This window comes from Bombus pascuorum, chromosome 11 (assembly GCF_905332965.1).
Source record: "Bombus pascuorum chromosome 11, iyBomPasc1.1, whole genome shotgun sequence".
In the NCBI taxonomy this organism is placed as follows: Eukaryota; Metazoa; Arthropoda; class Insecta; order Hymenoptera; family Apidae; genus Bombus; species Bombus pascuorum.
Window position 1 is genome coordinate 6,007,128 of NC_083498.1, and position 18,451 is coordinate 6,025,578.

The 18,451-nt window shown below is 30.5% G+C and overlaps 6 protein-coding genes across 11 annotated transcripts; 4 read left to right on the forward strand and 2 right to left on the reverse strand.

Moving 5' to 3' along the window:
* Nucleotides 1–233: 233 nt before the first annotated feature.
* Nucleotides 234–2,475, forward strand: LOC132911618 (palmitoyltransferase ZDHHC16A). 2 transcript variants are annotated; one of them, XM_060968338.1, is made up of 6 exons: nt 234–655; nt 731–878; nt 1,005–1,314; nt 1,388–1,578; nt 1,658–1,968; nt 2,042–2,475. In XM_060968338.1, exons 1-6 carry the CDS (start codon nt 609–611, stop codon nt 2,130–2,132), a joined length of 1,098 nt encoding a protein of 365 aa, XP_060824321.1. In that variant the 5' UTR covers nt 234–608; the 3' UTR covers nt 2,133–2,475. The 2 variants fall into 2 exon arrangements, with proteins under 2 accessions (XP_060824321.1, XP_060824322.1); XM_060968339.1 differs by lacking the exon at nt 234–655 and having other exon boundaries at nt 744–878; nt 998–1,314.
* On the reverse strand, nt 1,975–4,521 carry LOC132911616 (trypsin-1-like). 3 transcript variants are annotated; one of them, XM_060968333.1, is made up of 6 exons: nt 4,142–4,515; nt 3,819–3,991; nt 3,599–3,716; nt 3,252–3,522; nt 2,927–3,174; nt 1,975–2,848 (listed from the first exon to the last, which is right to left on the reverse strand). In XM_060968333.1, exons 1-6 carry the CDS (start codon nt 4,215–4,217, stop codon nt 2,508–2,510), a joined length of 1,227 nt encoding a protein of 408 aa, XP_060824316.1. In that variant the 5' UTR covers nt 4,218–4,515; the 3' UTR covers nt 1,975–2,507. The 3 variants fall into 3 exon arrangements, with proteins under 3 accessions (XP_060824316.1, XP_060824318.1, XP_060824315.1); XM_060968335.1 differs by having other exon boundaries at nt 3,840–3,991; nt 4,142–4,514; XM_060968332.1 differs by having other exon boundaries at nt 3,599–3,991; nt 4,142–4,521.
* A 549-nt stretch (nt 4,522–5,070) lies between these two features.
* LOC132911613 (spermine oxidase-like) lies at nt 5,071–7,656 on the forward strand. Its single transcript, XM_060968322.1, has 8 exons — nt 5,071–5,372; nt 5,452–5,707; nt 6,183–6,396; nt 6,471–6,707; nt 6,772–6,903; nt 6,990–7,192; nt 7,256–7,376; nt 7,450–7,656. Exons 1-8 carry the CDS (start codon nt 5,171–5,173, stop codon nt 7,561–7,563), a joined length of 1,479 nt encoding a protein of 492 aa, XP_060824305.1. The 5' UTR covers nt 5,071–5,170; the 3' UTR covers nt 7,564–7,656.
* A 164-nt stretch (nt 7,657–7,820) lies between these two features.
* On the reverse strand, nt 7,821–14,904 carry LOC132911602 (spermine oxidase-like). Its single transcript, XM_060968305.1, is given in 13 exon segments — nt 7,821–7,949; nt 8,030–8,770; nt 8,842–9,302; nt 9,368–9,534; nt 10,522–10,628; nt 10,701–10,824; nt 10,889–11,088; nt 11,176–11,307; nt 11,403–11,636; nt 11,713–11,926; nt 13,772–14,033; nt 14,159–14,406; nt 14,857–14,904. Coding segments are annotated over 12 exon segments (2,919 nt in total). The 5' UTR covers nt 14,307–14,406; nt 14,857–14,904.
* Nucleotides 12,022–13,723, forward strand: LOC132911619 (uncharacterized). 3 transcript variants are annotated; one of them, XM_060968340.1, is made up of 7 exons: nt 12,022–12,230; nt 12,295–12,538; nt 12,588–12,798; nt 12,878–13,002; nt 13,077–13,259; nt 13,332–13,501; nt 13,563–13,723. In XM_060968340.1, exons 1-7 carry the CDS (start codon nt 12,217–12,219, stop codon nt 13,693–13,695), a joined length of 1,080 nt encoding a protein of 359 aa, XP_060824323.1. In that variant the 5' UTR covers nt 12,022–12,216; the 3' UTR covers nt 13,696–13,723. The 3 variants fall into 3 exon arrangements, with proteins under 3 accessions (XP_060824323.1, XP_060824324.1, XP_060824325.1); XM_060968341.1 differs by having other exon boundaries at nt 12,028–12,230; nt 12,603–12,798; nt 13,563–13,722; XM_060968342.1 differs by lacking the exon at nt 12,022–12,230 and having other exon boundaries at nt 12,304–12,538; nt 12,625–12,798; nt 13,563–13,722.
* A 269-nt stretch (nt 14,905–15,173) lies between the features above and the next one.
* Nucleotides 15,174–18,358, forward strand: LOC132911610 (ATP-dependent RNA helicase abstrakt). Its single transcript, XM_060968320.1, has 10 exons — nt 15,174–15,652; nt 15,744–16,017; nt 16,094–16,439; nt 16,516–16,649; nt 16,745–16,901; nt 16,980–17,142; nt 17,216–17,516; nt 17,593–17,742; nt 17,814–17,996; nt 18,076–18,358. Exons 1-10 carry the CDS (start codon nt 15,620–15,622, stop codon nt 18,210–18,212), a joined length of 1,878 nt encoding a protein of 625 aa, XP_060824303.1. The 5' UTR covers nt 15,174–15,619; the 3' UTR covers nt 18,213–18,358.
* The last annotated feature ends 93 nt before the right edge of the window (nt 18,359–18,451 follow it).

The window sequence follows — 18,451 nt, forward strand, 5'->3', positions numbered from 1 at the left end:
TAATTATAATTACAAAATACAATGTGCAATGCAAATCTTTTTCGCGAAAACGAATTTTCGATATCTCCAAATATTGTTTTTTACATTCTCGCATTTTTAATTGTTTGCTTGGAATATAATCCTATTATCCTGGAATAATATAATGTAATATAAATAAATTACGAAATTTGTATAATTTTGTCCTGGGTGGCATGATATATGATTCTTGACTTCTCCGATTACAAGCACTCAATTTTTTATAGCATAGTAATCTATCAGTGGCGCTGCAGTGTTATAACTTGTGTATAGGACATGTAATTCCGTTAATCATTAGTATAGTTTGTTTCTTGTATTTAAAGTTGAATTAGAATAATCGTTATCGATGCTTCAATTTGATAAGCGAAGAAGAATGTTCTGAGCTGTGTGTTTTGCGAGAAATACACTTTCAACACTGTACAACGCACTCTAAAAAGATTTCCAATGCAACATTGAACATGTATAGTATACTATGTAACAATTATTCATTTTTCAATTGCAATGTTAGTAGTTGCCGTTATCTCGATTTCTAAAAATATATCTTCAATGAAATTTTAAATAATTCGATATACTGAAATTTATATAAGAAAAAGATGGTACGAATAAAATGGTCTTTAACCAAAGCACCTAATATTCTTAAGTGAGTAATAGAAAATCATAAAGAGCAAACATTTTAGTTGCTTGAACATATTATAACATATTTTGTTGCTTTTAGACTTAACTTAAAACAAAAATGGTGGCGTTTTCAAATTATTATAAAATCTTTATTCTATAATGAATTTTTAAATTGGAGTTATGTTTGTGACATACTTCTAGAACCAATGTTCTGGTTTGTAGAAAATTTTACTGCTTGTCTAGGACCGGTGAGTACTTTTGTAAACTTCCCTAATTTCATGTATATTACTTTTTCTTATTTATATCTTTATGTGATTCTTATAAAAAAAATTGCTGTTGTTCACAATGTATTTACTAAGTTTGACAGTTTACAGGTATTTGTAGTAATGGTAAGCCTTTTAACTGCAAGTATCGTGTACATTGCATATTACATTGGTCTACCATATTGGTGGGAAAAGAGTCCATTGATAACAATAATCCTCTTAGTTATTGGAAATTGGTTATTAGTAAATGTATGTTTTCATTATTATATGGGAGTAAACGTCCCAGCTGGTTATCCACCGGAAGGTGGTCTTATACCAGAGGCTGTGAGTATTTGTAAGAAATGTATTAAACCAAAACCACCCAGAACACATCATTGCTCTGTATGCAACAAATGTATTCTTAAGATGGATCATCACTGCCGTATCCTTTTGAATATGATATATTATTTCAGTGTTGCTTAAAAACCCTATATATTTTCTAAACAAAGAAACAGCATGGTTAAACAATTGTGTCGGTCATCATAATCATAGATACTTTTTTCAATATATGGTTTTTACAGTACTTGGTATTTTATTCATAATGTTATTTGGTGTAGAAATAGCATATCAAGAATTCTTTCCAGCACAAGAACCAGAATTAGATGGTCATCCAGTACGCATTAATAATTCTGAGATAATTCCTGTGGTAATTATTGTAGTTCTATTTGCAAAATATAAATTTAATAATTAGATCGAATTTATTTAATTATTTGTTTGTATCTTAGTCTGAATCACTAGATCACCTAAGTGAAGAGGAATTAGCTGAAATAGCTAAACAAGCTGCAGATACAAGCATTAAAGAATGGAACCGTCGACTCATAGTTTTTGCAGCGCTAATTTGCGTGGCTACTTTTGCAGCATTAGGAGCTTTAACATGGTGGCACGCAAATCTCATTACTAGAGGAGAAACAAGTATAGAAGCACGTATAAATAGCACAGAAACACAAAAATATAAAGCACTTGGTAAAATATATCAAAATCCATATAATTTTGGACCAAGACAAAATTGGAAGCTGTTTCTAGGTCTAATTGGGAGGTAATCTAAAACATTAAATATTTATTAATAAGTATTTTACAATATAATAATAACTTCATATTCCATACCACAGAAGTTGGTGGCATATACTTTTTCCATCTAATCATGGACCATATGGAGATGGTCTCACATGGAAGACCATTCACGATACAAAGATATCTTGAGTATAATTTTCATGCCTAATACCGGCAGAAGTTACACTTATTATTTACAGTCACCCTGAAGTCATTCTTACAGATTAAAAGATTTTCTAGTCAATCTATATTACAACTATATAGTACTATGTGCACATGTTTCAAACAATATTAGTATAATCTGAAAATATTAATGTCATCATAAAAATAACACTCACTTTGTACATTAATAAGATTATTTGATATGTACATACATTGATAGATAACACTTTACTACACTTTTAAACATTATTATCAAATGTATTTTTAACTTTTAATCTTTAAATCAGTCGAAATGTTGCTGGGAAAATAAACAATTTTTTATCTTTGCAAACTAAGGTGTACATTAATGATACAAAACAAAATTTATGGCCAAACAATATCTTCAATCCAGTTAAGATAGTGTGAAACTCTAGTATATACTCCAGGTGTATTGACAATTGCACAGCCTTGTCCAAAACTGGTAATACCTAATACTTGAAATAAGCATTCATTTCTTGGATGGGGTATTTGTAAGGGGCCTCCTGAATCTCCTTGACAAGTATCTTTATTCCAACCACTGAGAGTATCTCCTGCACAAATCATACTTGGCATAATTCCATATGGTATTGTTATTGACATGGACTGATTGTATTTTATCGCACAATCTATGTTATCAACAATATTAAGAAGAGCCTTTTGCAGTTGATCACTCTCTTCTTCTGCATCTAAAGGTATTAATAATAACAGGTATATTTTTTTAAAGTAATTTTAGTCTCATTTGTTCATGAATACTTTGATCTTACCAAATTCTGTAATTCCCCAACCACTGATCCATGCTTGCATAGGCACAGTATCATATTGTTGGTATAAACAAGCGGGTCTTATTTCATTGTTAAAGACAACAGCTGTACTTAGCTTTACAAGAGCTATGTCAGCATACATAGCAGGAGGTTTATAACTTGGGTGTCGTACTATCCTGTTGATCGTAGTTGTGATACCTTGTTGATTATTTCTCAAGTTAGACATACCAATACGAGCATTTGTAGGGCTTCTATTTTGCAGAAGATGGTAGTATTTAAGTAATTTTTACATTAAAAGCTTAACATGATAAATAAGATGAAATAATACCTTGGTCCATAAGTACAATGTGCAGCAGTAAGTATCCATTCTGGAGCAATAAGAGTGCCACCGCATGAAAAAATAAATGACCCATCTAAAGCTTTAATGCCTAAAGCAATCATGTGAGGAAATTCTCCAGGAGAAGCATCGATACCTCCAACAACAAGATGGTTTGTGGTCTTACATTTTTGATTAGTTATTGTAATCACCTCTGGATTTGTACCCACTAAAGACAATGCATTTGCTGTGCCTAGGATTTGTCTTTCATATTCCTCACATTCTAATACATAGAAATTATTAACAATTAACATTATAAACAACAAAGAAGGTTGTTTCACTTAGACATAATTACTTACTAAGTTCTGACTTTGATTTTGAATCTGTGTATGGACTTGTTATACTTGGAATTTTCTCCATTGATACCTTCTTATTTTGCATACTTAAGTTAAGATATGAATTACTTATGGGAAATGCCTGGAATATTGGAATATATGGAATATTAGTTGTACTAAAATCATGTGGTACGAAAGGATTATTATTAAAAGTAGATATATTAAGAATAAAGCTTTCTGATACCTTGAGTGGTTTGTTATTTACAGGTGTTTTGTTCAATTCAGTACTATTTATAATATTTGATAAGAAAGGATTCTTTTTATACATTTCACTGTTGCCTGAATTATTAAGAAATGGATTATTGTGGATGTTATTATTTAATCTCCATGGCTCAAATTCTTTTTTATTTAAGTTTCCTAAAAATATATTTAACTATACTTATTTATTATTTAAGGAAAAGAAAATAATTTATAGTCAGGAATAAAAGAAATTATAAGCAATCTTTCACGTGATCATGTAAAATATTTGAAGCAGAAAAATAGTATAAAGTATAAAATATAGTTAACCTGCTGTTTTCGAGGACATAATTAACGCTATGCTAAATATTAAACATATAGTAAAAATATTAAATTGGAGTGTCATTTCTGTAATGAGCTTTCCTGGTTCTTGAATTAAAATGGTATTATGGAAGGAAAAAGATCATTTGCATCGCTAACAAAATATTCGATAGATAAGCACGTGATTTTTCTACTGTTAACCTTAAGCTTTCATTTATCATTAAATTTCTATAATGGATCAGCAGTGATTACAAAATGAGGCATTTATTAAGAATAATATACAGATCCAACCACCAATGTACGGACGTATCATCAGTGTGTATAATTCAAAATAGCGTGCTATTGGTTAATTTGTGGACCTCCGTAATGCGTTCTCGATATCACGTGACTCTGTTTTAAGTCACAAATGTTAATGCTTTCTTATCGTAGAGGAATTTTCCTAATAGTTACATTATTAATTTTTGTATTGTAAATACAATAATCATGTTTGCTTCAATTTACATAATTCGAAAATTCAACAACTGGATAGAAATGAAATCGAAATAACTTAGGCATTTTTAAAAAAAATGTTTATCTTTTTCGTCTTTTAAAAATTCTTTATTTTAAAATCTCTTTAAGTTATATTTATTTAATATGCTTTATAATATTATTGTTACAGCTGATTTAAATAAAATGTTGAAAGTTTCTAGCTCTAAAATATCAAACCGAAGAGAATTACTCTCCAAGCAAAAGATCCATAGTCATTACATAATTTCTAAACGATAAAATGTATTTAAAAAAACTATTAAAAGTTATAGGTTAAATTATGTAGTAATTTATGGAAAGAATAATTTCATTATCTCTCATTATTAGCCGTTATCTAACCGATGTTATTATTGCTAATTATATACTCCAGATACTATCACTATTGCTTAACTAAAGCAAATTATTATATGAACAAGAGCATACAGTATATATAAGGGTTATCACGTAAAACTAGATGTCCAATCTGTCAATTGATAAAAGTTTGTGCATGCAGAGTTCATTTTACCGTCGGAGATGCTCTATTACTTGATCTTTCTGTTTTGCCTGATCTCAAGTACGATTTCTGAAAATACTAAATTGCCGCGTATAGTGATCGTTGGTGCTGGAGCGTCTGGTATCGCAGCTGCGTCGAAATTGATCGAGAATGGTTTTGAAAATCTTATTATTTTGGAAGCCGAGAATCGAATCGGTGGACGGGTAAATACAGTAAAATTTGGTGAGTCTAGTTTTTACTAATGTAGCAATAAGGTATTCGCAATTACAAAATAAGATTGATAGACTGTTTACGTTTGTAGACGAGTACGTGATCGATTTAGGCGCGCAATGGGTTCACGGAGAGAAGGGAAATGTTGCGTACGAATTGGTAGCTCCTTTGAACATTACAGATCACTCGAAACCAATTAACGATGAAATATACACATCTACTGGTGAATTACTCGATCCTAGAATCACAAAGAACATTACGGATACTTACCTATCTTTTGGACGCACTAGTCCGGAGATGTCGGATGATGAGTGTCAGCATTCCGTCGGCGAATGTCTCATATACAAGTACGAATTTTATACGTTTATGAACCAGGTTATATATATATATATTCAAAAGGAAAGTAACATTATATTGGTGCGTGTAAAAATTGTTGTTATAGTATTATTTATATTATATATATAATATATAATATGTAATATATAATATATAATATATAATATATGATATATAATATATAATATATAATATATATATAATATTATATATATATAATTTATAGTTTTATAATGTAATTGAATAATGTATAATATCATAATAAGTATTTTTATATTAGTATGCAATATTAGGGATGTGATCTCGAATATTATTATTTCCGTATAATTGAATTCGTCTGTTCTTGAACATCATAATTTAATATGATGAATCTGTTCGAGAATTTTAAATAGACGTTATTATGTACCTGTCCTAAATCCATATCTGAAGTGACGCGCATACCTTACCATATACTTTATACATTGATCTAAAATGACTTTACATTAGGTTCAAAGACAATTTTGAGATGTTTCCGGAATTAAATGAAACGCTACAGGATCAATTACTGTGGCTGTTGAATTTAATGGAGACCAGCTTTGATCCTGCCGATGACTGGTTAGATATCGCAGCGAAAACGTATACCGATTATAGTGTGTGTGAGGGTGATCTGTCGATCAATTGGAGGAAACGAGGATATGGTACTATTCTCGATATATTAATGGTTGGTGTTTATTATCTTACGACAATATGTTTTATTCGTTGAACATGCTTATTTACCGTAAATTTCTTAAATAGAAAAGATTTCCAAATCCAGAGGATGAGTTACCTGTGCTAAACAAAACGATACTTAATGCTGAAGTAACGAAAGTTGATTACTCCAGTGACGATAATACCGTGAAAATAACAACGCTCGATGGAAAAGAATATATAGCCGATCATGTCATCATGACACCTTCTTTAGGAGTGCTTAAAGCACAGCACGAAACTCTCTTTAATCCTTCATTGCCGGAATCAAAAATTAAGAGTATTAAGGTATATTTCCTTTTTTCCCAGAAAAAATTAAAGTTTAATTAACAATATTTAACTTTCGTTTTAGGGACTGGGATTTGGAAATGCTTGTAAAATATTTTTAGCCTTCGATGATGTTTGGTTTACTCCCACGGAAACGAACAACGCAGGATATAGAATTTTGTGGAGTAAAGAAGAAAGGGAAAAGCTTGAGAGTGATGTAAGATTTTAAAGTTGCGCTAGAAACGAATATGTTAATTTAGTTGTATATAATATAAACATAAATTATATTTTTATTTTGTTTAGCCAAAAACGAGGTGGATACCTTATACAGCAGCCTTTAACTTTGTCGACCACAAACCTCGTTTATTGCAAGCATGGGTATCTGGAAGAGGTGCACGGTTAATGGATGACCTCACCGATGATGAAGTTTTTGATCAAACAGTACAAATATTAAATAATATGTTGTTGAAACATCATAATGTCACTAGGCCAATAGCGATGATAAGGTACCATGTTTTCAGCTTCTATCTATTCTTATCTCTATCTGACGGCATTCATTTTGTTTATAGGAGTAAATGGCATCAAAATAAACATTTCCGGGGTACATATAGTTATCAGAGCGTAAATTCTATAAGGACGAACTCTACCGCGAAGGAATTATCAGAGCCAATTATGAAAATGGGGAAACCCGTAAGTTTTATTTGAACGATTTAAAAAAAAAATGAATACCAAATTACATATTGTTTCATCTGTTTTTTTTTAGATAATTCTATTCGGAGGTGAAGCTACCAACAAAAATCACTACTCTACAGTACATGGAGCAATTGCCTCTGGGTGGAGAGAAGCAGAAAGATTAATAAATCTTTACGACAATTAATTGTATAATTGAAAATGCAATGACAAAATACATTTTATTTAGATAAAACTGTTCATAATTAACATGATAATAAATATGATACGATAAAAATTATATACGTAACTGTACATATATAAAACATAAGAAATTTTTATTAAGTTTGAAATGTGTGCGCGCGTGTTTTCATATTGCATATGTACAGCGAATCTGTGCGACTGTACCCACATATTTCAAAGTACTTTCATTCATATTTCTTAGAAATTTAAAATTATGTATAATTAATTCTTAACGACGTGATGTCGTAAAAAAGTTTGTGCTTGTTTTACTCCAGTATCGTAAGCACCATGAGTCGTAGAGTAAAAATTTTCGTGCGTTGCTTCACCAGCAAACATAATGATAGGCACATCCTAAAATAAATTAATTTTAATTACATTTTAATTTTCATTACATCGAGTATTTCATAATCAAGTGTGTTGATTTTTCTTACCTTATTATCATATTCTTTTGCCTTGCCCCATATCGCCTCTGCTAAACTGTGTGGCGTAATGCCATTCGCGTCACATCTTGTTGTAATATGACTATAACTACCACGAACATACTTATTTGCATTCCACTGAGTCCTCAAACATTTTTTTATTGGTGATATTTTATCAGATTTTAAATAATGTTTAAGTAAATTTTCACAGTCTGTTGCGACCTGTTGTTCGCTTAAAGTTTCAATAATATAAGCTCCGCGTCCACCAACCCAACCAAGGAGTACACCTTCGTGATTTGGCAGAACATCGAAACCCGTCAGATCTCTAGTCCATATAGCCAGATTTTTATTGCAAAATACTCCTTCTTTCCAAAGTAATTGAAACCCTTTGGTTCCAGGTTTCCACCAAGGAACACCGAAATCGAGGAAAACCTTATTTATTAAACCGAAACCTAAACATTCGATTGCCTGGCTGAAGAGATTCGGTAAGGGGGGAATGAACATCTTCTTATAATTCTCTTTTAAATAACCAAGAGAGCAGGTAATTATTACACAATCCGCAAGAATACGAGTATTGTTAGAGATATTTATAATAAGTGGGGAATTGAAATCATTATCTATTACTTGTTGCCACTCGATTGAATCAACAGGGGTATTTAGGAATAAATTTTCTTTACCCAAACTATCAGCGATAAGTTTGGGTAAAGCCGTATATCAGGATTTAAACGACACGTGTTCTGAGCCGCCGACAAACTATAAATGAAATAGTTAGCGTTATTAAATTTTCCCATACAAGTTCAACATTACAACTGACCCGTATTTACCTTAAATTTCCCCCAATATTTGGTGGACAGTTCATCAAGTGTGGAACAAGCATTATCTATTACAAGAAATCTAACATTCCAATCAAAAATTTCCTTCTTTATGGTTCTTATTGCTAATGGGTCATTCTTTTTATGTAAATGTTTATTGAGACAATTTCTTAAAATCGCATCGATATTTTCAAAGCCTACTTCGATATCTTTGTTTTCACAATCTTCGCAATCTTCTAATGTAGTACGAACAAGGTCATCTATCTCCTCTATCAAAGCTTCATCTACTTTACAACCATTATTGCGAATGAAAATTCCTTGACCATCTTGACATTGTATATCTGAGAGTAAATCATGTTCATAACATAATTGGGCTAATTGACTTTGATCACCGTGCACAAACTGCGCCCCACATTCTATCCAAGCTTTATTCCACGGAATAGATTTAATTCGACCACCGATTTCATTTTGCGCTGTGAGAAAATAAATAGTAAATACCAAACTTACTGAATGCAATTCCGATACGACGTTTAATTACCTTCGATTAATAGATAATCTTTGAAATCTGCTTCATCTAATGTCTTCGCAGCCGCTAATCCCGCAATGCCTGCACCTACTATTACAAGCTTCGTTCTTGTTACTTTTTGGCTTGACGCATTCACTGTCCTTTCCAGTTTATCGAAGTTGTTTATGCAACCACGTGTTCTACGTGATTAGAATTGTAATTTTTCTTTTTTTATTCAATTTTGACTGTTTGTTTACAATTGTAATCAATTTTTAACGTGTATGTACGAATTATTACTATATACAAATTTAAATAATTAACAAATATAACAATATCGTAATCTTCTATCAAGAAAGAAGTTACCTAATTAATAGAAAAATATATTACTTACTGCTTGTAAATCGATAGTAGCAAAATCAACAATGCAGCAAGAATAGACATGCATGCATTTTATTTATTTATTGCTAAGTGTGGAATTTATATGTTAAGTTTCTTTTTGTTGGAAGAATAAAATAATAAAAATAAATATTGATTAAATCAATACACTGGAAATATACATTTAATGTTTATATAAAGAATGTTTTTTAAAATGTAAATCATCAAGTAAATCTATAATTTACCGTGGTCCCTTATGAAGAAATGTGGCTCTGGTTAGAGCTGAGGCTTTAACCGCCTAAGAAGCATGCTAATCAATAGAAATAGAATATATGATTCAATATAAACACTTTTAATATAAATTAGCTTTTTCATTCATACTACTTTCTCAGATTGAAGAACAAGTAAAAGAAATTAATAAAAAAAAAGGACAAATATAATTGTTATAGATTATATGTAGATTATCTTTGTATGTGTGAGCGCCTAGATATTATTTTTAAGATTAAAAAATAAAATAGATATGATTGCATAAGACACGAATTATAATTACAAATTTAAAGATATAAATTATATTGGAAAATAAGAATAAAATCACACAGAATCTTTTAAGCCATGCGATGATCACAAAAGTAAGCTTATTTTAGAATCAATTACTATTTAATCATCCATAGAATCATCATGTATAAGTAATAACCTTTTATCTCAACTATAATGAGTAATCAGAAAGACTGTACTATATTACACCGTAGTTACCCAAATATCCCAAATAAAATTGAAATACTAATTATATATGAAAAAGTTATAAAATTTACCTATAAAAATCTATTATTCTATCAGCTTCTCTGAAACCCGTTTCAACTGCACCATGCACAGTAGAATAATAATGTTCGTGCGTCGCCTCTCCAGCGAAGAGGATTATCTATCGAATAAAAATTATTAAAAAATCTAATACCAATTTTTCCTTAATTATTCAGTTAATAGAAATACATACAGGTTTCCCATCAGCTAATACAATAGGTTCAGCTAAATCTTTCGTTTTCGCGTTTAGCTTTTCAGTTGTTATACTTTTAAAGGTGTACGATCCACGGAAACATTCATCAGTATACCATGATGATCTACAAATAATATAATACATATTAATATTAGAATACCAAAAAAGGGAATATCATAAATTATTACCTAATCATTTGATCAAATTTTGGAATATTATACGTTTTACTCAAAAACATTTCTAGTAATAAATATAGTCCATCAGATACATCATTATCAGACAGTAGCTCCATTTGTTTTGCAAATTTACCAGAGATCCATGCACATAGTACTCTTGGTTGATAATCCACAGAAATAAATGCAAACACATCACATAGCCACTCATAATCCTACATCATATATGGTGAATATATTTAAGAACCAATACCGATAATGTTTATTAGTATTAAAGAATATAACTGTATACTTGTCCATACTTGTCCATAAGATTTAATAAATTCTTCTTTATCTTCCTTAGACCATATTAAACTAAAACCTGCACACTCTTCTTGCCACCATCTATGTGGGAATTCCAAGAACACTTTATTTACAGTTCCAATATTTAAACCCTAAATAACATATTACAATTGTGTTTTAAATTAAGTGCATACCAAAAAGTAGAAAAATTTCCATATTAACCATCAATATTAAACTTTTACCGTGCCTTTATTGCATGTTGCTTTGTTCCAGGTAAAAGTGGAGTGAACATTGTGTTGTGTTTCTCTTTCAGAACACCAAGAGATGCAGTAAATATAACATGAGATGCTTTATATATTGAACCATCTTTTGTTTTTACAATTATATTGTTATCTGAAGTATAGTCAATATTATAAACATCTTTGTTAAATTCTACTTTTTCCATTATAGGTAATTTATTTTTTGCATTTGGTATTTTTTGCTGAAATAAAAGAAAAGTGAACTATTGCTACATATACATATATAATGTAATTATTACTGATATAAAATATACATACAGATAATAAAGCAAATAATGTTCTATAGCCATGACTCTTCCAATTAAGTACAAGATCTCCATCACAAGTCCAATAATTTACAATTTCTTTTGCAGAAACATCAAACCATGAATCACTACATTGAATGGAATTATCAAATTTATGTATCCAATCTAGTAATTGCTCGGCTTTAGTACGACTAGTAAACGGATTTTTGTCAAATGTTTTATAAAATCTGAAATATTTAATTTAATTTAATTCAATTCAGTTCTTATTATAGCGATCGCAAAAGATTTCGAATTTTAGCGGTAAAATCAGGCCGGACGTGAGTCACTAACCTTGAAATGAGAAAGGAAAAGAAAACCATAGTGCATTTATTAAAATTTGTACATTATTAAGTATAATTTCTCGTATTGCGCGATTGTGCTTTATAAAATTATTGTATTACGTCACAAATTATGAATGATTTATATCTCTCTACAAAAAATGTGATACAGGAATATAAATTATATATACTTTATAAACATGTTTGCAAAAGGGTACTGAACTAGTTTTATAGAAAAAAATATGTTTTCATTAATTATAAAACATTTTGTATTTCAGCAATGTTGATCCTGAATTGGAAAAGTTGAGAAGAGAGGTTGATGGTCCTCCAAATTTAGATACTGTAGCATTAAATATTCAAAGAGCTACAGCGCAAATTCATGCTTCTTATCTATTCGAAGAGATTGGGAAAACCACATTGCAAAAAATATGTTTATTACTAAGTTCTACTGCAACAGGGAAAACTTACAATGGGTGGCAAGAATTTGCTGCACATATGGGCCTAACAATGGAACAAATACGTGTATGCATATAATATTTAGTGATGGTTTTATTTAAAATTGTTTTGTTAGCTCTTTTTCTTACAGTGTATAGATTATGATTTTAAAGGCCTGCAAGATCCAACTTATTATGTATTACTAACGTATGTGCAACATGCTGAGGCAACTATAGATAAGATTTTGAGTATTTTACAAAGAATGCATCGTTTTGATATAATTAATCAAGTAAAAGATGATGTTTCTGATCTAATTAACAGAATTTCACAAAGTACTACGACAAATGGTATTTTAATATTTATCATAGAAGCAGTAGGAACCTTCTCTTTCAATTTAGCTTACATGAATGGTTTTTATTTGTATAGAATCAATCATGAGACCAAATAATGTACCAAGAGCTCCATTAGTATTAACTCCAATTAATTTTGTATATAATATACAAAGACATAAATCAGTTTCTGGGCATATTATACAAGATAATTTAAAAAAGGTATTATAGAATATTTGTGATGAATGCCTTTACATCAATACAAATTTACGTTTTTTTGTTTATCTTCTTGATAGACTAAAAAACCATATGGCTGTAAAGTTATGTTAACATTTGCTGATGATGGTTCAGAAACTGCACAGCATATAGCAAAAATATTCAGGTCTAAGGAGCCCAAAATTGGAGTTCTCATACTTCAAGAACAGGAAAATTATGTATATAGTAGAGCAGAAGAGTTTATAGATGATTGTTTTAAACAGGTAAAACAATTTAAATGTCTCTAGATTGAAAAATTTAATTCAATTTAATTATTACTAATTACTAACATTTAGGTGAACTTTATTATACCTATAATAACACAAGGATATATGGAAAGAATAAATAATTCTAAGAAAATCTATACTGAAGACCAAAATAGGTTAGATGCAAAGTATATAAAATATATATATTCTCTTTTAAGATATGAATATGTGAGAAGTCAATGCATTAATTCCCGTGTAAGGTAAGTTTGTCAAAGATTACTGTTTATATTGATGTATTTATGTAAGTATTTCTCTTTTTAGGTGTATAGTTCCTGATAAAGAAGTTTTTACAGTTGCAACAACAAATTTGCATCCAACTTTGCAAGCATGGTTTAGAGAGAGTGACATTGATGCATTTGTTAAGAACATTCTTTTAAAGAAATGTTCAAAATAAACTTGTATAATTTATATAAATAATTTTAATTTTGTATATAATAAATAATATATTTTAAACCTATTTATATACTCACTGATTTATAAAATATTCCCCATATGACTCTGAATTATGTATATCATCCGATATATTTTCAGAAATATCATAGTATATTTTTAATGTTTCTATACTTTCTTCTTTTGAGAGAATTTCACCCTTTGCAGTAACAAATAAATGTCTATCGAATTCATTAAAACATTTTGACGAATCTAATAGTTTGTGTGGATAAGCAAGATCAAAAACAACATTCCCCTGTTCACCATGAACCCATTGTGCACCTAATTCCACTACATTGTCCGCTGAAAATATAAAATTACAATTGCTTTAAAAATAAGTGCGTTTCTTTATCCTATGTAACAGAAATAGAACTTTTGTATATGAATGTTTAATGAATGTACAATAGAAACAGAAATAATTTACTTACAAAATTCTACTGTATGTATTCTACCGCCGATCCGATCTTTTCCTTCGAGAATTGTAATATTTGTTAATCCCTTTTCTATTAATCTAGCTGCTGCAGCAATACCCGCTGCTCCAGCACCAATGATTATTATTTTTGGATCTTTAAACATTGTATTGGTTTAACAACGTTTTGAAGTAGTAAATTGTAATTAGTATACTATGATATCGTTATCATATGTACATAATTTATTCAGTATTTAATCCTTTTATCTACAATAACAGTAAATACGATTAATTTTCAAATAACCATATTAAAAACGTATCTGACGTAACTATCAATTCGTATTATCTGGTATTGTCAGCATCATGCTCTGATCAGCTGATTTGATGTATTCCGGAAGTGCATGGCGCCACAAATAATGTAATACAAAATTTTCATTCTTATACAAAATGCTAATGAATTCGTAGGTCAGTTTTGGAAAAGTGATTCTAAACACCGAAATGAATATTAAACTTGATATGCAAAAAAATCGATTGAGATTTAATGTTCAAGTTATAAATAATTGAATTTTGCACTAGAATTTCATTATTTCTCATTGGTAAACTGTAGATTTTTGTGCATTTATAGGAAACTAGTACATACAAAATTACACATAATGTAAGTAGTATAAAAAAATATGTAAAATATCCAAAGTATACCTAGTGCTTAGTGTACTTCACCCGCACGGTACGATGTCTGATGATAAACTGTCCTAGTATGTTGCTGATTCTCTCCCTACCAGCCGTTGGGTTTCGCTGTTCATCGTGACTTTCCGGATGGGTTTTACCCGAGGATTTTACCTGACCTCGGGTTATTAGATTTACAGCTTGGGGAGGACATGTAATTCGAAATTTCCTAAAGAAGGGAATGGGCCTGACCGTGTCATAAACGGACGGCCACTCAAAATTCCGAACAGTTATAATTAGTAGATTTACAATCTACTGATTAAAAGTATAGTATTTATTTTTTAGCTATACCTTATTTCCCGGTTACAAAAATTCATTTTGTATCGGATCGAATTTGGTATATATTAAGTATAAATTAGATGTCGATAATATGAACATTTTAAATATTGATAAATCGATTCATTTTTCGATGTGAAGCAATCGAGTATTGAGTATCGAGTATCGAATCTGAATGTAATGTAAACAACTTCCAAAGTGTTTCTTTTTATTAATATTAATTTTTAATAGAATCCTCAAGAATAAAATAATTTATATTATCGAAAAGTACTTTTGAAATATTGATAATGGCATTACGAAATATTCACTGAATATATTACTTCGTACTTTTAAAGTTTGGGAATACAATTATATGGAATATAGGTTATATGTGGATTCCTTAATAATACTAGAGAATAGAGATATGTCTGTGATCACATAAATTATTTGTTTGAATCGTCTTTGAATCTTAAAGTATTTAAAGTATTTAATTGTGTAAAAAATGGCACAAGAAAAAGGAGATCTTCCACGAAAGGTTATTTTACTATCTGATATTTTATCTTTTATTAATTATATATCTCTAAAATTTTTGTAACTAATAAATTAATAAATGTTTCTTAATATAGAGATACAGAAGAGAAGGAGACAAGGAAAGCAGTCCCCTAGAAACAGATGATGATTATGTTCCTTATGTGCCAGTTAAAGAACGTAAAAAATATCAATTAATTAAGCTTGGTAAGCTTGGACAACTTAAAGATGAAGCAGCTGCTGGTATTATCGGGAAAAGTAGCAGTGAGAATGAAAAGGATGATGCAGATGATGATGATGGACAAGTATGGGGAAGAAAGTCGAACATTTCTTTGTTAGATCAACATACTGAATTAAAAAAATTAGCAGAAGGTAACTGTATATGGCATACTTTACGAAATAAAAAATTTTCAATAACTTAAATTAACTGATTCATAAAATATTTTAGCTAAGAAGGAAAGTGCTATGGAAAAACAGTTGAAGGAAGAAGAAAAGATCCTAGAGAGTGTAGCAGAAAATAAAGCTTTAATGGGTGTAGCAGAATTAGCAAAGGGTATTCAATATGAGGACCCAATAAAGACCAGTTGGAGACCTCCAAGAGCAGTTCTTGCTGCAGGAGAAGCAAGACATGAAAGGATTAGGAGAAAGCTTAGAATTTTAGTAGAGGGAGATGATGTACCACCACCATTGAAAAGCTTTAAAGAGATGAAATTTCATAGAGGTATACTGAATGGTTTGGAACAGAAAGGTATCGTTAAACCCACGCCAATTCAAGTTCAAGGAATACCAACAGTGTTAGTATACATTTATTGCATATTTTTAGTTATGTTTCTGTAAAATATAAAGTAATTATTTTTTTCCTTTTTGTAGATTATCAGGTCGCGATATGATTGGTATTGCTTTCACTGGAAGTGGTAAAACATTGGTATTTGTATTACCTATTATAATGTTTTGTCTAGAACAAGAAGTGGCTATGCCATTTGTAAGAAACGAGGGACCATATGGTAACACTATATTGTGATAATATAAAAAATAAAATATTTAGAAAATTATATTAAACAATATAATGATATTAAATATGACGTTTATCCCCTTTCAGGTTTAATCATTTGTCCGTCTCGAGAATTAGCGAAACAAACTTACGATATTATTCGACATTATACGAATACTTTACGACAAGCAGGTTGTCCCGAAATACGCAGCTGTTTAGCAATTGGAGGTGTACCTGTATCAGAATCTTTAGAAGTTATTAACAAGCAAGTATTCTGCCAACACTTTGATTTTTCTTATTTCGATATTTCTATCGCATTATATAATTTTTGCCTTCATTATAGAGGTGTCCACATTATGGTGGCAACCCCTGGAAGACTAATGGATATGTTAGATAAAAAGATGGTAAAACTTAGCGTGTGTCGTTATCTGTGTATGGACGAAGCTGATCGTATGATCGACATGGGTTTTGAAGAAGATGTGCGAACAATTTTTTCGTTCTTCAGGGTAAACATACTTTGTTATATTTTTATTATATTAAAAATTGTTTGTACTACATTTGAGCATATATTTCATATAGGGTCAGAGACAAACGTTGCTGTTTTCCGCAACTATGCCAAAGAAGATTCAAAATTTTGCGCGTTCCGCTTTAGTAAAACCTGTGACGATTAATGTTGGTCGCGCAGGTGCAGCGTCTATGAATGTAATACAAGAAGTTGAATACGTCAAGCAAGAAGCTAAAATCGTGTATCTCCTGGAATGTTTACAAAAAACTCCCCCACCTGTACTTATATTTGCTGAGAAAAAGCAAGACGTTGATGCTATTCACGAATACCTATTGCTAAAGGGCGTTGAAGCGGTAGCAATACATGGTGGAAAAGGTATATTCAATTTTAATACAATAAATATCATCAAGTATATTTCTAGTGTTTAAATTGTGTAATTACTTTTTTATAGATCAGGAAGAAAGATCGCGTTCTGTAGAAGCTTTTCGTGAAGGCCGGAAGGATGTATTGGTTGCAACGGATGTTGCATCCAAAGGTCTCGATTTTGCTGATGTGCAACACGTTATAAATTACGATATGCCGGACGATGTTGAAAACTATGGTAATTTAGCATGTTCCTATCAAATTATTAACCAATGATTAATTGCTTAAATAATCAATTTTTATGTATAGTGCATAGGATCGGAAGAACTGGGCGTTCTGGACGAACTGGAATAGCAACAACATTTATTAACAAAGCAAATGACGAGTCTGTGTTATTGGATCTTAAACACTTGCTTATGGAAGCAAAACAAAAGGTTCCACCATTCTTGTTGGAACTTTGTTCAGAGAATGAAAAATACCTCAATTTGGGAGGTAAAACGATTGCAGATAACATTTACATTTTCTGTTTTATTAAGGAGGAAATAAACCGTGTTTTTTTATTACATTTCAGATGAGCGTGGATGCAGTTACTGTGGTGGTCTTGGTCACAGAATCACAGAGTGTCCCAAACTGGAAGCTATCCAAAACAAACAAGCTTCGAATATCGGACGCCGTGATTACTTGGCCAGCAATGCAGCTGACTATTAAATGCGCATCTTCAAACTTGAATATTTTGTACATATCTTTTAAAAAATAGTGATTTCTTTGTGTAATGTCGTATTTTGTATAAGACATCGATTTTGTAAATAGTCTTAGAAAATTTGTATTTATAATTAAATATTAATATTATCTCACTCTTTTCTCGATACTGCATACTTCCTGCTAGCTTTAAACGCGATGCTTTTATGTTTTCTCTATTCATCAATTTGGCACACGATACGCACAAA